Genomic DNA, 22,124 nt, shown 5'->3' on the forward strand with positions numbered 1-22,124 from the left:
CCCCCCCCCCCCCCCCCCCCCCCCCCCCCCCCCCCCCCCCCCCCCCCCCGCCCCCCCCCCCCCCCCCCCCCCCCCCCCCCCCCCCGCTCCCTTCTCTGCCCTCTCCTCTCTGCCCCCTTCTCTCTCTTGGTGCTGTTTGTTTTTTTTTTTAAATAAATTATAACAGCTGGTTCACAGCAAACACATGATCTTGATGATCGCTTCAGACTCACTACCGCTCTCTGGAGGCTTCAACACAAACATCACAACAGCGACTGAAAAGTAAGCTCTATTTCATGGCCAAGGTGGTAGAGCCTTACAGCAGCCAGCATTACTGCAAGCAGCCTAGATGGAAGAGTGACTCTGCCTCCAAAATATTATAAGGGGAAATAATATAATAAAACCAGGCACCTTGGATACAACCTTCTCTAAGTCAAATGGCAAGCCAGTCAATTTTTTGTTAAAGACATTTACCATTAACTGAAAAGAAGGCTCCTAAATTAGAAGAAAAAAATCTGAAATCTTTTATCTTAAGAAATAGTAAATACAGCCCAAAGGTGGTGGTGGTGGCAGTGCATGTCTTTAATCTTAGCACTTAGGAGGCAGAGACAGGTAGATCTCTGAGTTTGAGGCCAGTCTGGTCTATAGAGAGAGTTCTAGAACAGGCCAAGTCTATCTCAAAAAAACAAAAAAAAACAAAAAAAAAGTAAATATTTGTCACTGACTATTCTTCAAGACATGGTTTCACTAAGTAATAAGTTGAACCCAAAGAAAAACATATATAGACCCACCTGGAAATTGGAATCAGACAAAAATTTGGGAGTGGGGGGGCAGGGAGTAGAAAGTAAAGGAGAAAGGTGTTGAGAAGAACTTGAGGAAATGGGATAGTCGAGATGGAGGAAGGACAGATATGAGAGCAAGGAAAGAGATATCTTGATTGAGGGAGCCATTATGGAGTTAGCAAGAAACCTGGCCCTAGAAAAATGCCCAAGAACCCGCAGGGGTGACCCCAGCTAAGACCCTAAGCAATAGAGGAGAGGGTGTCTGAACTGACCTTACCCTATAGTCAGACTGATGATTATCTTAAATATCACCATAGAACCTTCATCCAACAACAGATGGGAACAGAGGCAATGACCCACATTGGAGCACTGGACTGAGCTCCCAAGATCCAGTTGAAGAGTGGAAGGAGTGAGAGTATGAGCAAGGAATTCAAGACCATGAGGGGTTCATCCACTGAGACAGTTTGCCTGAGCTAATGGTAGCTCACCAACTCCAACTGGACTGGGAGTGAACGAGCATGGGAACAACCAAGCCCCTCTGAAGGGGGTTGACAGCTGGGGCAGACTGAGGGGCCACTGATAGTGACACTGGGATGTGTCTCTACTGCATGTACCAGCTTCTTGGGATCCTATTTCCTATGGATGTAAACCTTGCTCAACCTAGACGTAGTAGGGAGGGCCTTGGACTTTCCACAGGGTGGGGTGCATGGCACTCCCTTAGGGTTGGAGGGGTGGGATGGGAGGGTCTGTGGAGGGAGAGGGAGGGAACTGGGAGGAGGGGAGGGGATGGGAATTTGGATTGGTATTTTTTTATGGGTCCCCCAGTTTTAATAAAAACAAAACAGAAACATGAGTTTGATATTTCATATTCAAACCATAATGGAAATATACAGACGATACCAAAGGATTTGGTAGACTTGACAATGTCCCGTTTTAGAATATCCATATGTGCATATATCTTTTTATGGTTATGCAACCCTGCAGGAGCTTATTAAAACATTCACATGGATTGGTATTTTTTAAGTAATAAAAATTTCAAAAAAAAATAGCAAAACAATAAAAAAGATATGGTTTCATAGACTCTCTTCACTATTATAAAACATCTTCACTGGAATAAGTGAGATTTGTGTTCACAAAAAAAACTCACAGTGAGGTGTCCTAATTTTACATACCTTCAGTGTTCATAAACAATGTATCTAACCATCCATATAACTATCAAATTATATAAACATAATAAAATTGTTTGACAGTAATAATACCATAATTAACAACACTAGCCACAACATCAACACTAAGAAAATAAGAATGGTATGGACAGGAAGAGTAAGAAAGCTATTCAAGCACCCTAAAGTCATAATCTAATCTAATAGAAACCATAAAGAACTGTCCTAGCAGAGAGAATAGTTAGTGCATACATACTAAATTCATACAACAACTATCACATACTAAGTGCCTATTAAAGGCATATTTTTCTATTAGATATATTCCTAAAAACAAGTGTGCAAGGTGCATTTACTATTCTACTTAAAAGAGTAGTGATCTGAGGACAAGACAACATAGTGTCCTGCCCAAAATTGCACGGCAGGTCTACCTCACTTCAAGTGTGCATGTGCGAGCATGTGTGTGTCAGAGGGAGAGTCAGAAAGAGGGAGACGGAGACATGATCTCACTATCTAGTCCTTGATGACCTGAAACTCATAGAGAGCTTCATGCCTCTGCCTTCCGGTGCTGGGATTAAAGGTACATGCCACCATACCCAGATACCACTATTACTTTTTAAATCACATTAAAATTTTAACCAGCAGACCTTGTTTATATTGTGTCATGTTTTAAAACGACTAAGAAAACAAAATAACAACTGCAGTCTCTGCTCTATCAGGTCTTCAGTGGAGATTGAGGTTCTCTGACATAACCAGATGAACCAAAAAGTCTTTGCCTACAATATTTAAATGAACCAAAATCAAGTAAATATTCAGGCTAGTAGCTCACGTCTCTAATCCCAACACTTGAAAGGCTGAAATGGGAGAACTACCATGAGTTCAAGGCCTACAAGCAAACTCTAGACCACCTGAGGTTATAGTGTGAGACACTATTTCAAAACAGACACACATACCAATTCAAAACTTACAGTAAGTATAAGAACTGCTTCTTAGTTAAGTAAAGGAAAATAGTAACTACAACTAGTAATGTTAGGTAAAAGCTAGTTTCTGACTTCACAGAGGACTTCAATAATTGTACTGGTTAATTTTTTTTTGTCAACATGACATAAACATATGTAGGAAGAGGGAATTTTTTTAATTTATTAGATTTTTTTAAAAAAAATATCAATCCAAGTTCCCACTCCCTCCTCTCCTCTCATTCCCTCCACACACCCTCCCACTCCACCCCCATCTAATCGTCAGAGAGGGAAAGGCACATTGCCTTGTGGAAAGTCAAGGCCCTCACTACTATATCTAGGCTGAGCAAGGTATATGTTCAAAGAGAATATGATCCCAAAAAGCCAGTACATGCAGCAGGGATAAATTCTGGTGCCACTGCCAGTGGCCCCTCAGTCTGCCCCAGTCATGCAAAGGAAGAGGGAATATTAATTAAGGAAATTCCTCCATAAGATTGGCCTGTAGGCAAGTCTATCGGGAATTTTCTTGATTAGTGATTGACATAGGTAGATCCAGTCCAATGGGCACAGTGACACAGCTAGGCAGGTGGCCCTGGAGCAGACTGAACATGCTTTGAAAAGCAAGCCAATAAGCAGAATTCCTCCATGGCCTCTACATTAGCTTCTGCCTCCAGGTTCCTGTCGTGACTTCCCTCAGTGATGAACTCTGATGTTGAACTGTACTCTGTAGTGATATTTTGTTGTGTTTTAACAAATAAAGCCTGCCTGAAGATCAGAGTGCTAAGCTAAGCCACTAGAGGCCAGGCAGTGGTGGCACACACCTTTAACCCCAGCGCTAGGAAGGTGGAGCTGGGAGTGGTATGGCTGGGCGGAGAGAGGAATGTAAGTAGAAGGAGACAGGAAACAGTTGCAGTCTGAGGATGGCCCCTACAGTCAGAGGACAAAGTCTGAGGAGACACTCTGGGGACAGGATCGCCCCTTCAGTCTCAGCACTAGTAGGATTAGAAGAACTCTCTAGTGTCTGGCCGCTATGCTTCTCTGATCTTCAGCATTAATCCCTATATCTGACTCTGGGTTTTTATTATTAAGACCAATGAGAACTGGTGCTACAGTGATCTGAAATAAATCCTTTCCTCCCCAAGTTGCTTTTGGTCATGGTGTTTTATCACAGCAATAGAAACCCTCACAAGACAATAGTTTACTGGAAGAAGTTACAAACTGTGAAGGAAACTAAGAAAAACCTGTAACTTACAGTGTAGTTAAAAATTCACACATGAGTCATGTATTAAGTAATATATACAAACCATGGATCAAGGAGCCATTTAGCCACTGAATATAGTAGTTTTGAGGAAAAGCAAGCAGGATTTCATTGCTGATGATTGAGAAGGGTAAAAGCAAAACAGCTCCAGCTGAAACCGCTAGAGTGAAGGTGCTCAGAAACAACCTGCAAGAGAGAAGAGACATCATCACTAGGGGTCTGGAAAGAGTGAGCATGAGAGCAACACCAGTGTGTTACTAAGATTCCCACTACAGATATGCAGCTGAAGGACAAATGGCATGCGTATGGGGCTAGAAAGTGCAGCCAGGTGAAATCCATAAAGAGATCTATATACTGAAGAGACTACTGCACAAATTTAAGAAACTGCATTATTGTTGTTTGTGTGTTGTGAGAGTGCGTGCTATGCAGGGGCATGCACGCAAGGTCAGAGGACAACTATGTGGAGTCTGTTTTCTCCTTCTACCTTTACACAGATTCCAATATTAAACTCAGGTCTCCAGGTTTACAAAGAAAGTACCTTGACACACACCCATCTCACCAGCCCCTGATATGTGATTTAAACAAAGTTAAATTAGAGTAGTAAATAGCAGAGAGTAGTAAATAACACTAATCAATATTTCAAACACTACTTCAATACTTCCTAAATAATACAGCTTCAATATGTAAAAATTAGGATCTAAATAAATTAATTCAACAAAACAAACTGAAGAAAAACGCTAACAATAAATACAAAGCAGGCTCTCTATTCACACCAAGAAATGCTTACATAATATCAGGAAATGTGTTGTTCCAAAATCCATCATTATTTATAACAACCCAAAGGACAGAGTTAAATCACAATGGGCTTTCACTTCCCAGTTACACATTTCTGAAAAGCTTTAAATTTTTATAACATCTAATTTTGAAAAAAAGATTTTAAAAAAATAAATAGCAAGACAAAGGAAGGTAGATTTCTGTGAGTTAAAGCCAGCCTAGACTACATAGAGAGTTCCAGGTCAGCCAGGTCAACATAGTGAGACCCTGTCTCAGAAAAGAAGGAGAGGGGGAGAAGGAAGGAAGGAAGGAAGGAAGGAAGGAAGGAAGGAAGGAAGGAAGGAAGGAAGGAAGGAAGGAAGGAAGGAAGGAGGGGAAAGAGGGAGGTAAGAAGGAAGGGAAAGAGGAATGGAGGGGAGAAATGGGAAGGTGGAAGGGAGGAGGAAACCAGGCAGGCAGCAGACATAGCAGCAGTAATAGCAAAGAAAACTTAATTAGCACTAAAGATAGAACTTGAGTATCCATAACACTGGAGCTAATATTGAAAGAATGTGAAAATAAATGTGAGAATTTTTTTAAATGTCATAGTAATAAGATCCATGTTGGCACATACTTTTAATCCCAGCATTCAGGAGGCAGAGGCAAGTAGATATCTGAGTTTGAGGCCAGCCTGGTCTACAGAGCGAGTTCCAGGACTGCCAGGACTGCCAGGACTACATAGAGAAACTGTCTTGAAAACAGCAAACAAAGAAAGTCATAATAAATGTTCCACCATGAGTAACCTTGCATTCAGTGCCATCCTGTAGCATACAACAGAAATGACTGCCTACACAGCTACAAGTACCTATAAACCCTGGGTTCAGTAAATCAAAGGCCAACTATATAATGTAGCTCAATGGAACACTCCAAACAAAACTCAACTCAGAAGCATCATGAATTAATCCAAAAAAATGAAGAGTATGTTTCCTGAAAAAGTACTCAGAAAAGTTGCTCATCTGGAGTGAATGGCCAGATCCAGCCCAGTGAGGACACCATCACCCTGATTAGTATCATTCCCGTCAAGATCAAATCCAAATACTCACCACCCCAGGGCCTGCACAGCTCTCCCAATTCTATGAGCCCCTCAGCAGGGCACATTTCAGTTTACACTTATTCCCCAACTGTTTTCTAACCCTCAATGGATTGTGTGGTTTCCAGGTCTCTGCCCACAGTGCTGGAGGCCATGGGAGTATACAGAAGGTGACAACTAGTGTTCAACAGACCAATCTACCACATGAGTGACTCTGATGAGGAGCCCCACTTGGAAAGGCTGTGGGGTCACTGGCTGAAGACAACTATTTCTGTCTATAATTGTCTCATGTGCCACAAAAAACAGCTATGGGTATTATTCCCACTGCTTGTGTGTTAATCTTGTGAAAATATACTATATTCTATATACTGGGCACACATATAGTTGTAGATGGTCAGGAGGATAATTTCTGCTCAACTGCATAATTCTGATGAATAGAAATAATACTAGGATATTTTTTATTACTCAGACTGACAAAAGAAAATAATAGTATTCTCAGTCACTAAGACAGCTAGTTTTACAAATTCAAAACAAACTAGTTTCCCTGGAGATGAATATATGACTGCCCCTACAGACAAATATACAAGGTCAATTTCCCAGGTGTTTATTGCTGATTTATGACTTTAGTAGACATAACTTTCTCAGCAATTGATTTTCTGCAAATACTCCCAACCTCAAGGCTCAGTCAACTAACTGTTTATTGTTTAAGTCCTGAATTTCAATGTCACTTTCTGTCTGGGAACCCTGTTTACTTTACACACTAGCCGGTCAGCATGACCTCCCTCGCCTGAGAAAAACTGTATGATCAGTTTGGCTCTGTTTCTTAGATTGTTTACTCAAGTAGTATTGTGACCCTGAAGATGTGACTCCTAATTGTTCAGAGGTTTTGGAGAACAGGAGACAGGTGGGGAGAAGTAGGAGGGAAGTGTGATGAAGAAGGACTGGAGAGAGACGCACGAGACAGAGAGAAGTGGTATGTCGCTGTATGTAAAGAGAGGTAGGTGTGTGGAGACAGAGAGATTTTCAGAGATTTTTCAAGATGAAATAAAAGAAAAAGTTACCATTAGAAAGTGTGTGTTTCCTTATTTATTCCCTCAGATAGAAAAGTCTAGCCCTTGCCACCTTCATGGATTTTTTTATACCCTGAAGTCAGCCTTGGAGTAGGATCCCCAAAAGGACAACAGTACCACAGGTCGCTCGCTTTCTCTTGGGTGCCCATACAACACTCCACATGGCAGATGTACCTGAATAGCAAAACAGACCTCAAATGCCACTTGCTTGTCATGTGTCCCTCAATTCCTATCTTCTTGCTCTTCTCAGTAAAATCAGCTCTTCTTTCCTCTTACCCACCATAACACTGACCACATACTAGGCTAACATAACTTCCAAATCCAATTCTAGAACACATGACCTGCAAAAGGAGTTCACTTATGAGACAAAGAGATAAATCATCAGGTCACAAGTGGCCCAGAAAATCCCGTATATATGTCTCCAACACTATAATGCTGCTTTTCAACAGCTATGGAGCCTCCACTTCACACATCGTTACTGTGACAAACCTACCCAGAAAGCAGAAAACTACTTTTACTGTTTACAAGTTACTCATAAAAGGTTCATGTAGAGTTAAAACTGACAAAGAGTCTTTAAAATAAGGTCCTGAATTGGAAAAGTATAGTAGAGACATGGCTGGTGCAATCATAAAACACACCCTTTCAGAAATGTCACCTTCTAAAATGCAGTAGTAAAAAAAGATTCTACATCCAGAATATTACACCTTCTATGATTATGGTAGTAGTAAAACAAAAATATTTTCTTGAATATGTCATTTGTGACTATCTCCTTAAACAAGAGGGTGTGTGAACTTACTTGGATGCTAAATGTTACCAGTGGCTCAGAATGCCATCATCTACAGGCCACAGTAAATCATTTCAACAAGTCTGCCACACACACTTCCAGGTAGCAAATGAGGCAGGACCTCAAATGTTGAACCTTGTATATTTCAAGCGGATAAGTACTTCCTTCTTGAAATTCTACTTTTTCAGCATTCCCTCCTTTTTATCTGCACACTCTATGAAATGCACCAACATGTCATCCTAAGTGTTTTTGGTTTGAATCTGAAATGTCCCCACAGGTTTATGCTTTGTGGCACCACTTAAAAACTGCTATATATCTCCATGAAGTAGGGCCTGGCTGGCAAAAATAGGTCACTAGGTTTCACCCATCGCTGTTTCCAGCCTGTATGTTTGCTCTGTTCTCTGGTCCATCTGCAGGTAACAAAAAACTGACATACACTGTGGACTGTTCAACTGCATAAAAATAAACCTTTCCTCCTTCAGTAGCTAGTGTTTTGTCACAGTGATGATAAAAGTAACTGTCTCAGCCTTTATCTGGCTAATTAATAAAGGCATGTTTTGTGAACTTGGGCCCCAAGTGCTCACTCTGGCCAATGGCTCTCAACCAGTGGAACTTCAGAACATATTACCATCAGGATCACTCACAAGCAACCACACACACCACAGACTAACCCAGGAATCTCTTGGCAAAGCTCACTCACTAAATAGATATTAACAAACACTTGATTCTGAGTCAGCACTGTACCTGACATGTTAAAACAGTAAACAAGACATGTTTTGCCTTCACAGGGCTTCTATATGAACCATCACTTAACGCTATGAGAGCATCAGACAAAAAAAAAAAAGACAATAAAATACTAACTGGGTAACTGCACAGTATATTAAGGTGATGGGCACTACAGAAAATAAGCAAGTAAGGAAAACTGAAGTGGCAATGATAAGACAAGTCAGGCTCTGAACACAGAACCAACACGGCTCCTAACAAGAAGCTGGAGAGAGGAGTCAAAGGCAACTGAGAGGCTGGTGTCTCGTGATGTGCAGAAGACAGGCTGAACAGGGAAATGAGGACATCAGCCTTAGACAGGTGAAAGACTATTGCAAGCTGCTGCTCTCTAATTCTTTTCCCTGCAAGTCTCAGATGACTTGGAGTTGCTGTCTCTCCACTGACCCTGACTTCTTGGCCCTAGGTCAAGGTAGTGACTACCAGGATACTCTTCCTTTCAGTCAGTATTTTGTGGAAATCTAAGTTTGAAACTACAAGAAAAACCTGTCTGTTCTTATCAAACATCCAATCTACTGGTTTCTGTCAGGATGGGCAAAGATTGTCCTACTATATGCAGTTATGCAGTGACTTCAAATCCAGTACAATAACTATTTATTTTGATGTTTAAATTGTCCCCAACTGGTGTGAGAACCCTTAAGGACTATTTCCTTAAAATATCCCAATAATTCTTACTTTTCTTACTTACTTTCTTTTTTTTTTTTAAGCCTGTCCTGGCACTTGCTCTGTAGAGAGATCAGTTTACCTCTGCCTCCCAAGTGCTGGGATTAAAGGCATGTGCCATCACTGCCCAGCTAATTCTTACATTGTTATACTCTGTACAAACATAAAATTAGACTTGGCCTTTCCCTATCCAGCCCTTCTATAATCCTCCTTCAAGGAATTCTGGCTCTACCGAGTAGGAAATTCTACTTAAACATGGCCTGGGCATTATTTGGAATTCCTGCTACTGGGAGACATCCTCAGGAGGCAAAGCAGAGACATACAATGTGCACTCTGTATGTACAAAAACATGGCCACACTCACTTCTTTACTACAGTTCTACATCTGGTAGGTGTTGAAAACCATGTGTTCACAATGGTACAACCCCAACTCCAAACCAACAACTCAGTGGTCATTTCTGTTTTCTCCTTTTTCCCTTAATTTTTGGTTCCTATTGAATTTAATTAAGCCTCCCCACCATTACAAGGAACCAATTTTCTACCATACTGATCCCAATTCTATACAGACACATACCTTCCTGTCTGGGTAGCTCCCCATTCTGGACTGAATGGTCCTGACACTCAAAACATCCTCCTTCCCCAAGTCAGCTCAAACACCCTTGGCAGGCTCCTCCCTTTGGCATGGACACCCTCTTTATCTGTGGTGACACTGACACTCTCACGGAGATCTTGCCACCCTTTGGGTTCCCTGAAACTGGAGTTAGGGATGGTTGTGAGGCCACCATGTGGGTGGCAGGACCCAAACCCATGTCCTCTACAAGAGCAGTCAGTTCTCTTAACCACTAAGTCATCTCTTCAGGCCCAGATTTCACATTAAATAGGCAAAATCAAATAGAAAGAACTTAACTGTTTCCCATTCAATTTGATACTTCAAAATTTAAAGTACATTTCTATAATATCTCCTCCACATACATAAGGAACCTACAAAGCAATCAGACCCCTTTCTGCTCTCCGCAGGCAAGTGGAACAAAAAGTCTACCTGCTGCTTGCTTCAGAGAGTCTGCTCAGGACACAAATGGCTGGTAGTTTGACAGTTTTCCCTTTTTCTCAGAGTCTTGCTGTGTGGCCCAGGCTGTCCTCAGACTCTCAATCCTCCTGCCTCCACCACTAGAATGCTAAGACTACAAGCCTGTGCCCACTATACCAAACTAGGTTTTTCCTAAACAACCATTCTACCTTTAAACTCTTTTCCTTATTAAAAAAAAATCTCCTGAAGATGAAATCTGCCATTTCTTTAAATAAGCACTTAAAATATGATCTCATGTAGCCTAGGCTGCCCTTACTTACTATGTAGCTGAGGCTAGCCTTGCACTCCTGATCATCCCACCTCCCCCTTACCATTATTAGAATTACAGGCATGTACCACACTCAGCTGGAATAAACACATTTTAGCAGGAAACAATCAGTTCTAAAGTAACCATGTGTATTTGCTTACAGGTGCTTTTTAAGAATATCATTAATAAGGATTAGTACTTTAAGCAATTATTTCCTTTAGACTCTAACTTCAAATCTATAAACAGAACAATTAAATTTTGGAATACTATGGTGGTTTGAAAGAAAGTGGCCCCCAAAGGGAGTGTCACTGTTAGGAGGTGTGGACTTGCTGGAAAAAGTCTGTCAGTGCAAGGGCGGGCTTTGAGGTCGACCTCCTGCTGCCTCTGAGTCAAGATGTAGGATTCTCAGCTCCAGTACCACATCTGCCTGATGCCGTCATGATCCCCATCCTGATGATAATGTATTGAACCTCTGAAACTGTAAGCGAGCCACCTCACTTAAATGTTTTTATTTATAAGAGTTACTGTGGTCATGGTGTCTCTTCACAGCAATAGCAAACCTAACACACAAATACATACGATATCCTGTTGACTACAGCATCCTCATCTTCTTGTTCGTCTGCAAAAAAAAATGTTTATATAGTGTTACTATTTTATCTTCAAAGTATTTTATGAATTTATCTTTAAAAAGTACCAAAAATAGAAAGCTTAAAAAAATACAACTACTAAATGAAAGTCTTTCAAAGAGCATTTTGTAAACTTCAACAAAGACCCAAATATAAATTTCGCTATAACATGTTAAGTGGGCATAACTAAAAAGTGAGTTGTGACCCTTTTTTGAAAAATGTTGAGTAACTGACACAAATGTTGACTAACTGTTTGTAAATTAAAATCTTACAAACACACAGTCTCAAAAAATAAAACTTAGAACCACAGGATGATTGTGAAACACATGCACACAATGTCAAGATAAACAGCCAATAGACATCTCTATTACAAAATGTCATATTCATAGAACTCACACTTTTCTTAAATTCAAATTTTCATTAATAAATGAAATGCTAATACTTTCTTAAACTATTCTAAACTACCTTAGATAGCATCACCTCAACAATTTGAAAGCACTGTCCAAGTTACAAACAGAAAAAAAATATCATTTTCTGTATTTGTTTAAATACCAGGCAGACTTCATTAGGATACCTTCCGTTCCCCTCTTCCTCTCTCAGGTCCCTCAGTCACCATCTCTTTTGTCCTTGATCATAAACTTACCAGCCAAAGAGACTGCCTAAGAACACAAATATTGCAAAACCCTCCCAGTCCTTCTAGCTCCTCATCTGTCTCATGTTCTGAAAGGCTCTCCTTGGATCTCTGAACCTCTGGGAGCTCACTTGCCTCAGTGTCAGTTGTGAGTTTTGGCCATTCTTTGTAGTGTCTATCATGAATTACAGAGTTCCCAAAATAACCACAGTCAAAGGCACCACAAAATCACACCCACGATTAATTTTTATCCTGACACTCCTACACTTAACTCATCACCAAGTCTAGAGAAAAGGTTAACTACCTCCTTATACATGCCCATTCTATTCCACCATCAAGGTCTACAGTCTTTCTCGATCTCCGAAACTACTGTGTTAAGATCTTCTAAGTCTAAAGTATTCCTGTGCATCACCCTTAATTTCCCCTTAAACAATGCATTTATGTTTTTTACTCAAATCCTCTCCTTTCTCCTATGTGTGTAATCTTTGAAGCCATGTGACCAAGTATCTTTAAAACAACGGAGGCACTATCTTGAATCTGCAGATATTCAAATTTTTGGCAGATTACATGATCCAAAGAACATTTCCAAACAGTCACAGAGCCAGGGGATGACTCTAAAACAGCATACTGCAACATACTGCTGTTTGATAAGTTTTAAGCTGGTAATATTTTCATCAAAGAATCTTTACTACATGAGACCTTTAAGCATCATACATCTTCAACCATCAGCCCAGCACCACAGGTAGAAAATATTATGTTTTTAAAAAAAAAGCTGAGAATTAGCAAAAGGCAATAAGGCATATGCTAGAAAACATATAAAACTCTGCCCAAAAATATGTGGATTGATCAGTCTATTAAAAAATAATAAAGACATGAAAAACACAAAAACGATTAACTCAGGACAAAATGAAATTAATACAAGGATGCTATATGATTAAGAAATCAGTACAATTACTGATATTGTAAATTCTACACTGCTTTGGAAAAGGAAAACAGGGTCTGGAGAGATGGCTCAACAGTTAAGAGCACTTGCTGGTCTTGCAGAGGACCCAGGTTTGATTCTCAGCAATTATATGGAGGCTCATAGCTATCTGTAACTCTAGCTCCTGGGGATCCAACACCCTCTTCTGGCCTCTGCAGACATGAGGCATGAATACAGTGCACAAATACACATGCAGGTAAAACCCGTAGCACAAAAAGAGTAAATAAGAAAGCACATCTATCTTAAAAGAGAGACAGAGAGGCAGAAAGAAACGATGAGACAATTCTATAGTGAGAAAATGAAGGGGGCTGGGGTGAATAGGATGTTCAATTAGAATCAGCCACAAGGAACCAAACACCCTCATAAACTCTGGATTTCCCAAGTAGTAAATAGCCAACACTATTCTTAGCTGGACATGAGAATTGTGATAAGCAAGGACGCTGGTCTAGTAAGGTGACTCTGAACATAGTCAGGTTCCCTAGGGGTTATTTTTAGTGTTCTTAGTACCAGGCAACTGTTTACTTCAGTCACCAGCATATTCAGCATGGCTAAACTGCAGTGTGTGGGTGGAGCCCATGTACCACTCCACATATCCAGCTCTGATGAAAGCTGTAACAAAACGTTTCTACTTGCCTGATTTTCTCTTGTATCTTGTAATGATGAAGTAGGAAACGATGTAGAGGACGGCAAAAAGAAGAAAACATATCTGAAATGAAATTTAACAGGTCACTTACATTTTTTGCCTGTCATTTTTATTTTTTAAAAAAAGGTTTAATCTTTGGTATCTAAAGAAAATGAAGGATCAAATTAATGAAAAGTGAAACTTTTGGACATTTCACAAATGTAATGTTTTAATTAAAAATATTAATGTATGTGAACTGGTAAATTCTGAAGATCTGCAGTATTCTAGTTTAGTACTATTTTTTGAGAAAGCCCACTGGGAAGTTTCTCTTTTCATAACTTGATCAAATGTTTTTCAAAGTCATGTGGAAATGTAAAAAGCCAAACCATCATCAACAATTCTGAAAACTGAAATCAATGAACACACATCGGCCTCCTGAAGAGCAAGGCATGCTAAGAGCTTCAATAATATGCAAAGGATGTGTTGGTAACACAACCTGACAATCACATGAAGCTTTAACATAAAAGAAGCATTACAGCTCGATGTAGATAAAAATAACTGATCAATAAATACACCACGTATCAAAATTAAAATTCTTTATTCAGCTGTGGTTTAATTCTTAAAGATAAATTCCATTCACTTTGCCTAATAAAAACTGTATGGTAGTAATATGACCTGAGGTTCTGCTACCCATGCATAGCAGTGCCCTCCCCCACTGTGCTAATGGAGGGAGGGGCTTGTAGGCTTACCATCTACACTGATTAGAACTCAGGGTTTTTAACATACAGTGCACTGTTCTTCACCACATCACTACGTCACACAGCAGACCTAATAAGCTCACTCTTAGGAACTTTGGCATCCACTGGCCACACCTCAACATGGCAGTTCCCTTTCTGGTCCCTGAACTATTATTCTACTCTCTATGTCTATGAGCTCAAATTGTTTAGATCCCATGTACAAATGAAATTATTTGGTACCTGTTTTTCTATATGCACAGACTTCACTTGGCAGAATATCCCCAGATAATCCCCTGCTGTCACAAATGGCACAGTTTCCTTCAGGCTAAACGGTACATGTAAGGGTTCCCACATTTCCTTTGCCCATTCACCTACAGACACACACCATCCATCGTCTCTGTAGCCTGACATGGTGAAGAGCCCTGAGCAGTGTCTCTCATAAACCAATGCATTTCTTTTGAATGTGAATCCATAATGGAAGACTTGGAAATTTTGCTCTGCATTCTGGAAAGCACACCATGTTGTTCTGGTGCCAGTGATGCCCAAGGCTTCCTTTTTTTTCCATTTCCAAATCCTCAACAGCACTTCCCTCTTGCTCTTTGGAAACAGCCATTCCAACAGGTGTGAGGTGAGTCTTTCTTTCCATTCTCTATGGCAAAGGATGCTAAATACATTTTCTTACACCTGTTGTCCATTTGTATGTCTGCTTTTAAGAAATGTCTTTTGCCCATTTTTATTAGGACCATTATGCTTACATTGCATTCCTTTTATCAGAGCTGGGGTGACAAAAGGGTAAACAGGGAAGGTCAAGAAACAGGATATCCATCAAGACCAAATACTAAAAATAAAGCCTCAGTCAAGCTTATGGAGCATGTGGGAAAATATGAAGACTTCCAGAGTGTTGAAATCAAGGGGGTACCCTGAGCATGGACCTCTCAGGATAAGTTGATGGGATATGATAACAAAGACTTTGGACCTGGGTGGTTGTCACCTCTGTAATGACACCACTTAGAACACAGCAATGAAAATGGAGAGGGGCACTACCAACTGAGTGTCAGTATTCTCAGTGTTAGTGAGAATCCAGGCATCCCTATTGGTCTGCCCTTAGAGTACTGACAGGATACTACATCCTCAGCTGCAGCTACCAAGAATACCACCTGTGCACACTTGCTATGTTCCCTTATAAAATGCAGGCCTTGCCCACCTCTGTCTCTTTCTCTTCCACCACTCTTGCCCTCAGGGACCAGTGTCTGCTTCCCTCTCTGTCCACTTCTCTGCCCCCTTCTCTATCCTCTTCCAATAAACCTCCCACGTGAGCCCTGCTGCACGGCATGACTCCTTCCCACAATTTTTAAATAAATTATAACATTAGTGCTGTGACACTGGCAGGCTCTCCTGGCACTTCCTCTTGCCCAGCAGCAGTCTGAGGCTCGCCAGGACCCTGGAACCCAGTCCACATATGACAGCCTCACTTCTCCACCTAAGGGCTGCCATGGTCCCTCCACTGAACACTGGCATGAATGGTAAGCCCCCTTCTCTGGCCATTCCCCATAAGTGAGTATTCGTCTCTTGACCATGGTTTCTCGCCTCTTCAACAAGCCCTGATATCAGGCAATCACATCTCTTGGAACACAGCACACATGGCCCCTGTGCCTCCTCAAATCCAATCCTCTCTGGTTTCCTGGAAAGGTAGGAATTGTAGACCCTTGGATCTTACTTCTCTACCTCACTCATGGGAACTATGTCTTCCACTATATCTCCGTGGAATGCCTTTAGAAAACCTCAAACTTTTGTCATATCTGGCCCAAATACCCCTTAAATATTAATGCAAATGGCTGCTTCCCAGCACCCTATATCCCAGTATTTTACAGGACCTTTACAACATTCTGCCAGTGATCTGATAGCTGGGAGGGAGCTCCCCATTTTCAAACCCTCTCTCTGTTCTCTCTTCCTGTTCCCCTACTCAGTTGCTGCTAATTATAAATTCTATTAAGCTACATTTGCCCCTTTTCATTAAGTGAACTCTCTCAAATAGAGAAAAAAACTGGGGTTTTATATGTATAACTCTGCTTCTTTCATTTACAAATTCCAATATTATTTTCCACAGCAACAGCCTGCCTCTGCTGCCAAAGTAGTTACATGTCACTAGGTACCTTTCAGCCATCAGCTATGTGACATGTGCACCCTTTAAAAGTGCCCGCGAGGCAGAGTTCATTCTCTTTGCCTCATCTCTTGCCTTTTGCTCCTTTGTCTCTAGTTTATGTTTTTTTAATTAATTAATTTTTTTATTATGTATACAATGTTCTGTCTGCATGCGTGCCTTCCTGCCAGAAGAGGGCAACAGATCTCATAGTTGGTTGTGAGCCACCATGTGGTTGCTGGGAATTGAACTCAGGACCTCTGGAAGAGCAGCCAGTGCTCTTAACTTCTGAGCCATCTCTCCAGCCCCTTTCTTTGTCTCTAATTTCCTCCCTTGCCCCCTTTTTTCTCTCATGCTTCTCTTCCTCTTGTCTGTCTGCCTCTCTCAAGTCCCCACTCCGACGCAGCCTTTCATGCTTTCACTCTCCCCCTCCCAATAAACCTCTTGCACTAACTCGGTTGCGTGTGGCGAGTTTGCTTAGTGGCATACCGGGCAGGGCCCGCCAGAGGTAGCCACTTCACACTAGGAGCCTACCGGCCTGCTCCACCTGCACAGATCCACTCCCTTCCACTTGTAACAAATCTGCTTTCTTGTTCACCCACAGCTTTGCCTATCTATTCAATATCAACAACTGGATCTTTGGAGGGGCTCCCTGCCTCTGACCTTCCCCTGGATATGAAGCTTCATTTCTTGATCACAGTGCACTCCTTGCCTTCTGCCTTTTCTCAAAGTCCTGGTACCAGGCAACTGTGTCTCTCTTGGGTTCAGAGCCCTTGGCCCTGTGCTTGTATAATGACATATTGAACAGCTTGTGTCTACTCAATCTGATTCTCCCTGAATCCCTGGATCTGTCTCATCCTTGGGAACTGTGTCATATACCTCCTCGCTTTTAAGATCCACTGACTACTCCTTTCAAATCAAATCTGGCCTCAGTATCCTTTGGACCAGGCAGTCATGAAACAGAGAAAAAAAATCTCCACTTTCTTCCTTTTTCTTTGCTCCAAAACCTGCTTGTGTCTGTCTGCTGTCCCTTTCTATATGTCCTGTCTGTTTGTGGCAACATGCAGGTTAGATGGAGTTTCCTAACACTCAGTACACACCAATTGGTTCTTCCTTTCTTTTTATTTACCCAACTCTTGTTTAGTATTGTGTATGTGTGTGTATTTGTGTGTGTATTTGTGTGTGAATGCATGTGACTTTATTTAACCCTTTATGTGTAAATGTAAGCTGGGTTTAATTTTGTGTGTATGTGTCTGTAACTTGGATTCAATTCTGTGTATAAGTGCATGTAACTATTGGTTAGAAAAACATGTTTTAAACAGTAACCACGTGGCTCTCCTCCATCTTAGCTGGTGACATATAATGATGTAAGCAGCTACATGGCTGGCAGCCATCTTTTACTAAAGTTAAACAGTATACTTATTAGTCCTAATGAACCCTCTGTTCATTTTATCTCCTTTTAGACTAAGAAATGCAACAAGTCTCAAATATTTTGAGTTGGTATAAACTGTATGATGATAGAAATGTAAAGTTATATGTGATTCAATTCTGATTTAGAATATACCCTATATCATGATAAAAAAAATTTAAGGCTATAAAGGTCTATTCAGATTAACAAAAGCTGACTTAGAGATTTACACCTAAGTACTTACATCTTTGCCAAGTGGTCAATACCAAGCTTCTAGAGAATTTAAATAAGTGATGTCATATGTTTGATAAATAAGTTATTTAATAAACAAGATATATATTCTATAATGGAATTTCTGTCCCCCCAAGAGGGTCCTTTTCCCAGAGGAACGTAAATATTCAGCCATTTGTACTGGTCTGCCCTTATGGTCCTGACAGGACACTGGAAAGGCTGAGTTGCCAAGTTCGAGTCGGGGAAGATTACAAAAGGAATGATCCCAAGAAGGACCAGGTTCTGCTGAGTTTGAGGTATACACTATGAAGGTGGAAAGCTGAGTGAGTAGGTCTGTATATATACATACATACACTGTTCAGAGGAAATGCTAGGTTACAAGCTTAAAAAATAAAAAATAATCATCAGATGACACAAAATGTCCTAAGGCTAAGATGCAAAAGCAGGCAGAGAAGTCTAAAAGCAAAGTATAACTCTCAAGGGTGGGGCACCAAGGGCCTCAGCTGCAGCCACTAAGGGCACCCACTGTGCATATTCTCTATGTTCCCTTATAAAAGGTGGGCCTTGCCCACTCCCCCCCATCTCTTCCACCACTCTTGTACTTAGGGACTGGTCTCTGCCCCCCCCCACTTTCTGATACCCTCTCTGTCCCCTTCTCTGCCTTCTTTCTCCTTTTCAAATAAACCCCCCATGTGAGCCCTGTTGTATGGTGTGTCTATAGCACTCAGTACATGTGGGAGAGTGATGAAAGACAATCCTAACGCCTGTTTTGGAAGCTTGAAGGCTGTTAGGAACACAGGCTAACAAGAGGACACTAGTGGAGTTAACCCTCATCTTGAAATCCTCCGAAGCACAGAAAATGGGTCAAAAGGAAAATCAAACAATGAAGAAACATAAAGAAATAATGGTCTACAATGCAGTAGAAGTCAGTCTTGGCTTCCAAGAGCAAGGAAAGAGGAGTAACTAGGCAGTAACACAATAAACCATAAGGTTAAAGTTGCATTCGGGTAGTTGACAGAGGCTTTCTGAGCTGATTTGTGAGGCTTACTACACCCAGGAACCTATTCTAACACTGGGGACACTAGTGAGCAAAGATGCACCCTTGTGACACACAATCCAGAGACAGAAATAACGATACTATCTATTATCTATTAGATACTAAATATCTGTTAGGTAACATAACTAAATTACAGTCTGTTTGAGGATGGCTAGTCTGGGCCTTGGAAAACAGTAATAGTGGTAGCTCATCTCACCAGGATGTCACCTGAGGAAGAATGATGGGACAAAAAGAGTAAGACTAGCAGTGTGTGATACAAAGACAATAATAATGTCGGGGGGCCTGGGGCAAGATGGCTCCAGTGTGTTCAAACGAAAGTGAAGAATAAGAGATAAACCTGGGGATTAATAGGCATCCGGGGCACAGAGGACTTTGTTCCAGGTGCTGGTACTTACACATGGTAACTGACAGGTGGGCTCTGACCCTGGGGAGACAGAAATCCATGTAAGATTGTGAACAGAGAAGTGACAGGATCAGATTTAGTAGAGAAACTCACCCCTGTTGCCAGGACAGAAGCAGAGACCAGAAAAGACAATGGAGAAGAAACATCACTCAGAGCTGTGGAGTGAGGCATTAAGAAATGACTGAGTTGTGTTTTGAGAGCAGGCCTGCTAGGACTCGTAAAAATAAACACAAAGTTCTAGTCCTGAGACACTGGAAAGGCTGAGTTGCCAAGTCCGAGTCGGGGAAGATTACAAAAGGAATGATCCCAAGAAGGACCAGGTTCTGCTGAGTTTGAGGTATACACTATGAAGGTGGAAAGCTGAGTGAGTAGGTCTGTATATATACATACATATACTGTTCAGAGGAAATGCTAGGTTACAAGCTTAAAAAATAAAAAATGATCATCAGATGACACAAAATGTCCTAAGGCTAAGATGCAAAAGCAGGCAGAGAAGTCTAAAAACAAAGTGTAACTCTCAGATGTTTGGCATCAGTGAAGAGGCTGCCAGACAAGCAGTTAGCAAGGGTGGGGCACCAAGGGCCTGCACATCTCCTGACCCACAGGAAGGAAAAAGGAATTTGCAACAGTGTCAAATACTGCTGACAGGCCAAGCAAGATGAGAAAAGGGGATTGACAACTGGATTTGGTGCCACGGAAGTCACTGCAACCTTGACAAGAACTGTTTTTCTGGAGTAGTGGAGACAAACGCCCAGCTAAAGTGGATTCCAGGAAGAGCTGGAAAGAGAAGTGCAAGCAGAAAGAAATGCACTGGAGTTCTTCCCTAGTGCTGCAGCAGAACAAAGGAACTGTGAAGAGGAATTCAAAGACAGAAGGCTTTTTTCAAAGATGAGAAAAGCTACAGAAGATAGAATGAATAATTCAGCAGTCAAAAAACAGAAGAAGGAAATGGAATAATGCTGAAATAACTGCGAAGCTGAGGGACTGACAGTAATCTTTCTGGATAAGGAGGCAGGAAATGATGGGAGAGGGGATAAAAGAGAAGAGGAGGAGACCATAATAATGATGGCGGTGCAGCTGACAACTGGGTTAGGTACCATGGAAGTTACTGCAACTTTGACAAGAGTTGTAGTGGTAACAAAAGCCTGGCTGACATAGATTCTGGGTAGAGCTAGAAAGAGAAAGGAGAAGGCCTGAGAGAAGGGAAAGAGGAGGAAGAGGGCAGTTACACTCATCTCTGCTCTCGGCTCCTACTGTCCTCTTCAGCTGAGCATACCAGATCCATCCTACATCAGACCCTTGGGATCACTATTGTCTTGGCTTCTAAGCCAACTCTAGGATGTCTGAATCTCGCATCCTTTGTCCCACAACTCCTCCTCACATGACATCTTGACAAGATGTGTACCGCCACTGCCCCTGCAGCTGGTGCTTCCTAAGCATGCCCCAGCATCACTGAACACACTAGAATTTACTTATTGTCTAATAACAGACCATTATGTTGTCCTCAGTTTTAAAGAAGGAAAAGGGGAAAGGTGAGCACAAATATTTCAGCTCCATTGTTAGGTTAAGTAGGTTTGTCTAAATTACCTCTTTGTTTCCTTTCATTCCCTTGGTACAATTTATCAAACTGAAATTCTATATGGAAAGTGGAAGAAGAGGACAAATAAATAAAAATAGAGAAATATAACAAGAGCAAATAACAAAGTGAGACTAAATGGCCTTTAAAGTTCCAGGAAAACCCAGGCTAGAATCCCGACACCCAAGGCCTGACAATGATGTAAAACATGATGCTTGATTCTGATACTGAGACGATGTAACTAGAGCCCCCAAGAAACATCAACCACCTGATGATCCTAGTAGCCCAGATACTTTCAGACTTCTGGTTTCTTTCCCTTCTCCCTATTCTCACTTCTTCCCTTCTCTTCCTACACCCCTCCAACCTGCCCCCTTCTCTGTGTCAGTAGAAGTGATGACCCAACAGCCAAACTACAGGTCCTAACGTTCCTTGACCTCCATACAGCAACCTCTGTCAGTATTATCCTTTCTTATCTGATGGCTTCCCTTTTCCTCAGCTTGTACCAGCTAGCTCCTCTGACTCCTGGGCTAAGCACCTACAAGTTCTTCACAGGCTCTATCATTTCCCCAGGTTTAACCTCCAGTCACAGGAAGCCCTTGAACACGGCTAGAGAAGTACTGGCTTATGAAAATGCAAAACAAAGTGAGACCCGAGAAGACTGGAAGACAGTGAAGCCAAGGACAGGCTGAGGAACAGAAGAGCAGAGGCCAGAGCAGACACAGGGCTGCAGTGAAAAAATCAAGGACAGTAGAAAAATATATGTTTGGTGGAAGAAGAAACCGAAATACTACAAGAGCCAAGGAGTTGGGGAGGACCAGAGAAAAGCTGTCTTCTGGACATGACAGGTTCTCTGCACTCAGGAATTCACAGCAGCTTTGGTTGTCTGAACAAGATCTGTGTAAGAACTTGATCCCAGCATGGAGTGGGAAGGGTTCACAAGCCTCTACCCTTAGCTGAGGAGCTACAGAGAGTTAAAGGCTTCTGGGGAGAGACGGTATTCTTGAAGGTTACATTACTAGAAGGTTAACCATTCTCCAGTGAATGGCCCCATACTCAGAAGTATATGGGCAGCCCAAAATGCGCTTGATGGGAGGGGAGGGGAG

General features: G+C 41.5%; 1 protein-coding gene across 3 annotated transcripts in view; it reads right to left on the bottom strand.

Annotated features, from left to right (window-relative positions):
* Lmbr1 (limb development membrane protein 1) overlaps positions 1-22,124 on the bottom strand; it is a 133,686-nt gene that overhangs the window by 95,860 nt on the left and 15,702 nt on the right. For 2 of the 3 annotated variants that reach the window (XM_050119922.1, XM_050119920.1), the window contains exons 2-4: positions 13,481-13,553; positions 11,188-11,227; positions 4,182-4,321 (exon numbers count right to left, since the gene is read on the bottom strand). In XM_050119922.1, coding sequence (XP_049975879.1) covers positions 4,182-4,321; positions 11,188-11,227; positions 13,481-13,553 — 253 coding nt within the window. Of the gene's footprint in view, positions 1-4,181; positions 4,322-11,187; positions 11,228-13,480; positions 13,554-22,124 lie in introns of those variants that run through there. The other variant, XM_050119924.1, reaches the window with a different exon arrangement.

The sequence above is a fragment of the Alexandromys fortis genome, unplaced genomic scaffold, assembly GCF_014885135.2.
Source record: "Alexandromys fortis isolate MF-2015 unplaced genomic scaffold, M_Fortis_MF-2015_v1.1 scaffold_177, whole genome shotgun sequence".
NCBI classification, from domain to species: Eukaryota; Metazoa; Chordata; class Mammalia; order Rodentia; family Cricetidae; genus Alexandromys; species Alexandromys fortis.